General features: G+C 46.5%; 1 protein-coding gene across 1 annotated transcript; it reads right to left on the reverse strand.

Annotated features, from left to right (window-relative positions):
* Window positions 1-1,140: 1,140 nt before the first annotated feature.
* LOC104548629 (RNA-binding protein 44-like) lies at window positions 1,141-2,784 on the reverse strand (the record flags this gene model as incomplete). The annotated part of the gene is made up of 2 exons (XM_010194702.1): window positions 1,303-2,784; window positions 1,141-1,174 (listed from the first exon to the last, which is right to left on the reverse strand). Coding segments are annotated over exons 1-2 (1,516 nt in total), but the record flags the coding sequence as incomplete, so codon positions are not given.
* Window positions 2,785-4,156: the final 1,372 nt, after the last annotated feature.

Genomic DNA, 4,156 nt, shown 5'->3' on the forward strand with positions numbered 1-4,156 from the left:
GGGGGAAAAGGGGGGGGAAAAGGGGGGGGAAAAGGGAAAAGAAATCAGTTCTTCCTATTTACTACACAGGAAAAATTCTATTTTACAGTAGCTTTCACATTATAATCAGCCTTAACTGAGAGGTGAAAATGCCACGAGCACCATAATAATTTCTATCCAAAAAGTGCAGTTTTAAGAACAAAAAGAAACTCAGTACCTCTGTTGATCTATAGACGCACTTACTTTGAAGGATTTAGGTTTGGAAAGGATATCTGGGAGTCTACAGGAAAAACCACTGTTCAAAGCAGGGCTTACTTCACAATCACCCTGGGGTCTCAGCCAGTCCAGCTTTGCTGTTGGGTTTGAGGTTTTTTTGTTTGTTTTAAATCTCTAAGAAAGGCAACTGCACCATCTCTCCAACACTGTTCCAATACTACTCTCACTGAAAGAAACTTCTTCTTACACCCACTTAGAATTCCCCCTCACTTAACCACTGGCTCTTGCTCTTTCAAAATGCACCTCTGCAAAGAGTATGACTGTGTCTTCTCAGCAGCCCACCACCAGACTGTCAAGAACTGCAGGCAGGTTCCTGACCTCCTCAGCCTTCCCTTCTCTGGGCTGACCAAACCCAGTTCCCTCAGCTCTCCCCACACATTAGGTGCTCCACCAACTCCCCTCACCAGCTCCATGGGCCTCTGGCAGGCCCTGGCCAGTCTGCCAATGTCTTTCTTGCACTACAAGGCCCACAGCTGGAGATACCTTTCCAGGTGCAACATCATAAGCACCAAACTGAGAAGAATCAACACTTCCCTCCATCTGCTGGCTGCAGTCCTGCTCATGGAGCCCAGGATGTGGTTTCCCTTCTTCACCATATGGGATCACTGCTCACTCACACTCAACTTGGCCAGTCTGCAACTGCAGACCAAGACTTCTTTGGTCTTTGTTCAACTTCAGGAGGTCTTCAGCTCATTCTTCTCACTTGCTCAGGTTCCTTCCCACCCTTCAGCACAGGAATGGCTGTCTTTTAGCAGTCTTTTAGTACCCTCAGTTTTGCCAAGTCACAGACAACCTTTCAATTATGAACAAAATCTTACCCAGCAGCTAGAATTCAAAACCAAGAACAATTCACAACCCACCTGTCAGTACTTATTTTTAACTCACTGTCACACTGCTCATTTTTTGATTCCCATTGTTCCTAAACAAAGAAACAAACAAAACAAGGTTAAATATTTGTATAGACAAGTTCTGAGCAACTTGAAGACAAAAAGAGTTCTAGATAACAAAACAGTGTTTTGTTTTGTTTGAGGGTTTCTTTTTAATTACCTGAATTTGTGAACTTCTTTCAGCTGTTGCAGCGTTGCCATCTGAGTGAATTTCTAGTGTGTCAGTAAGCTGTGACCGAATTTCCTCTGCCCTACTGGGTGCACTTGACCAGCCTGTACTGCAAGCAATGTCTGCACAGGTTTTACAGTGCCATCTCCCGGGTCGAGCTTTGTTCATCATTGTTATCTCTGTATTAACAGCCCTGGCCGAGACACAAACCTGAGCACTGGTACTTCTGCTTGTTGTGAAGCAAGCTCTAAAATCAGAACTCGCATCAACAGCCTGGTGAACCATAGAGTCATTGGCAACACTTTTCAGGGTTTCACGATGCTCCGAGTTCAGACAGCTGGCATTCCCATGGGAAGATTTCTCCGCAACTTCCACCCCAAAAGAGGGATTGTTGCTAGTGAGAATTTCAGAGACTGGAAATTTGGCTTCATCATCCTTTGTGGTGCAGCTGGCACCACATGTGCCCACACCAGATTCTTCACAGCTGTAGAAATCGGAGTCTCCTGCACAGTCACAAAATTGTGTGGTTACTGCAGGGGCCTTTTCCCCTGGTAACAGTAAAGGATTGTCTTGCTTCCCTGAGACGCTGTGAACGTGTCTGATGTAGTTTGCAGACACTTCTTCACTTTTAGCGATTTGGGGTGGCAACATGTGGACAATCAGTGGGGTGTCTCTCACCTCTCCATTTTCTATGCTGTCACACACAAGCACATTTGGACAGGCCCTTTCTGTGCTCCCCCAAGAATGACTTTCAAGTATACTTCCACAACCAACACTGTGGTACTCTGTCTGCTCTTCCTGATGATCACAAGTCACGTCACTGCAATCTGCCACAGACAGAGAGTCCTGAAGCAGGTGGGGAAGCTCCAGCACAGCTGCTTCTGGGCAGGCCTGGTCACCTGCACCATATTCAGAAGCAGAACAATCTTCTGACAGGCCAATGAGAATTTGTTCCTTTGCAGCTCTACCCACCTCATGAACTGGATCGATCAGCTCTAAGGTTTCGATTCCTACAGTTAGCCCTTGCTCAGAAAACTCACTTGAGTTATTGCTGTCATCAAAATCTTGCTCATGAGCACTGAGATACTCCAGCTGTGAATCCTGACCTAAACGGCTTTGTCTGCAGTCATCACACACTCTGCAATTCACGTGTGTATCGTCACACGCCTTTCCCAACACACCAGCTTCTTTCTTGCTCTCATCTACATCCACACAGCAAATTCTCATCCTCTTCTTATTATACATTTCAATATCTGCGTCTGAAGACGAACTTAAATAAGGTAAGCTTTCCTCTAACAACTTTAATTCTGAAGCATTGGCAGAATGTGCCTGGTCAAAACCAGAGCAGTTTGCTCCTGCTGCAAAGTCTCCAACCAGTGCATGCTCAGCTTCCTTAGAATAAGAACAAAGATGCGAGGTCCGATCGAAGCATCTCCTCTTGCCTTCGACACTGGTCTTCTTTTCTGATGCCATGGTACAGACAGGTAAGTCCTGCTCCTCAGAAGTTATCCACACAACTCACTTCAACTTCTCCAAGTTATCAGCTTGTCTCTTCCTATCAGTTTCTCACCTTAATAAAAACAACAGAAGTTCAAGATACTCCATGGAGTACATGAGGACATCACAGTTTAAAAACAAGTTCAATTAACCATCTTATTTTTCCCTACTGCATGCTAGTTCAGAAGCTAGGAATTACGTGATATTTTTCTCAAAGAAATCCTAAGAGCTCAGCGAAGGCTGTTAAAGGAATTTTCTGTTCTTGCTTGTGTGACTAAAAACCCTTCAGATGCTGGCGAAGGGGGAAGTGGAAGCACATGGAGGAGGAGGGGCTGTGGCTGCCCCGGTGCTTGAGGCCGCAGTGGGGGCACCCCCCCTGGATGCAGGAGATTGCGCTGAGCGCCCTGCACACCCCGGGTGAGCCGAAATAACTCCAAAATCACCTCAAAACCCCCCTGTACACCCCCCAAATCACCCTAAAACACCCCAAAATACCCTAAAACCCCCTGTACACCCCCAAAATCACCCCCAAACCGCCTGAACACCCACCCTAAACCACCCAAAATGACCCAAAACTCCTCAAAACACCCCCAAAAGACCCCTAAACCCCCTCAAATCACCCCAAAATACCCCCAATCCTCCTGTACACTCCCTGAAACACCCCCAAATACCCCCAAAACCCCCCTGTACACCCCCACATCACGCCAAAATTACTCAAAATTACCCAAAACAACCCCTAAACTCCCCAAAATCTTCTCAAAATACCACTAGACCCTCCCTGAAAACCCCCTAACTGCTCCAGAATGACCCAAAGTGGCCCCAAAATACCCCTAAATCCGCCTGTACACCCCCTCAAATCACCCAAAAATACCCCCAAATTAGCCCAAACCCCCACAGGACCCCAATTTCCCTGACCTTTTGACCTCTTGACCTTTTGACCTTTGGCTCGACCTTTGACCCTTGACTTTTGACCCTTGACCTTTAACCCCTTCGCCTTTGACGCCTGACCTCTTGACCTTTTGAACTCTGAACCCCGACCTTTGACCTTTTTACCCTGACCCCAACAATTGACTTTTGACCCTTGACCCCTCCACCCTTAACCTTTGACCCTTGAGCCAGGGTCAGAGGTCAAAAGGTCGAGGCAAAGGTCAAAAGGTCAAGAGGGTGGGTTTTGTGGTTTCTGGGGTATTTTTGTTAGGTTTGGGTGGTGGTTGTTTTTTGGGGTGTTTTTGTGGTTTCTGGAGTGTTTTGCGGTTTTTTGGGGGTGTTTCTTGTTTTTGGGAAGGTTTGGGGAATTTTTTTGTGGTTTGGAGGGTGGTTTTGGGGTTTTTGGGAGTGTTTTTGTTGG

Source organism: Mesitornis unicolor, unplaced genomic scaffold (assembly GCF_000695765.1).
Source record: "Mesitornis unicolor isolate BGI_N332 unplaced genomic scaffold, ASM69576v1 scaffold6821, whole genome shotgun sequence".
Lineage (NCBI taxonomy): Eukaryota > Metazoa > Chordata > Aves > Mesitornithiformes > Mesitornithidae > Mesitornis > Mesitornis unicolor.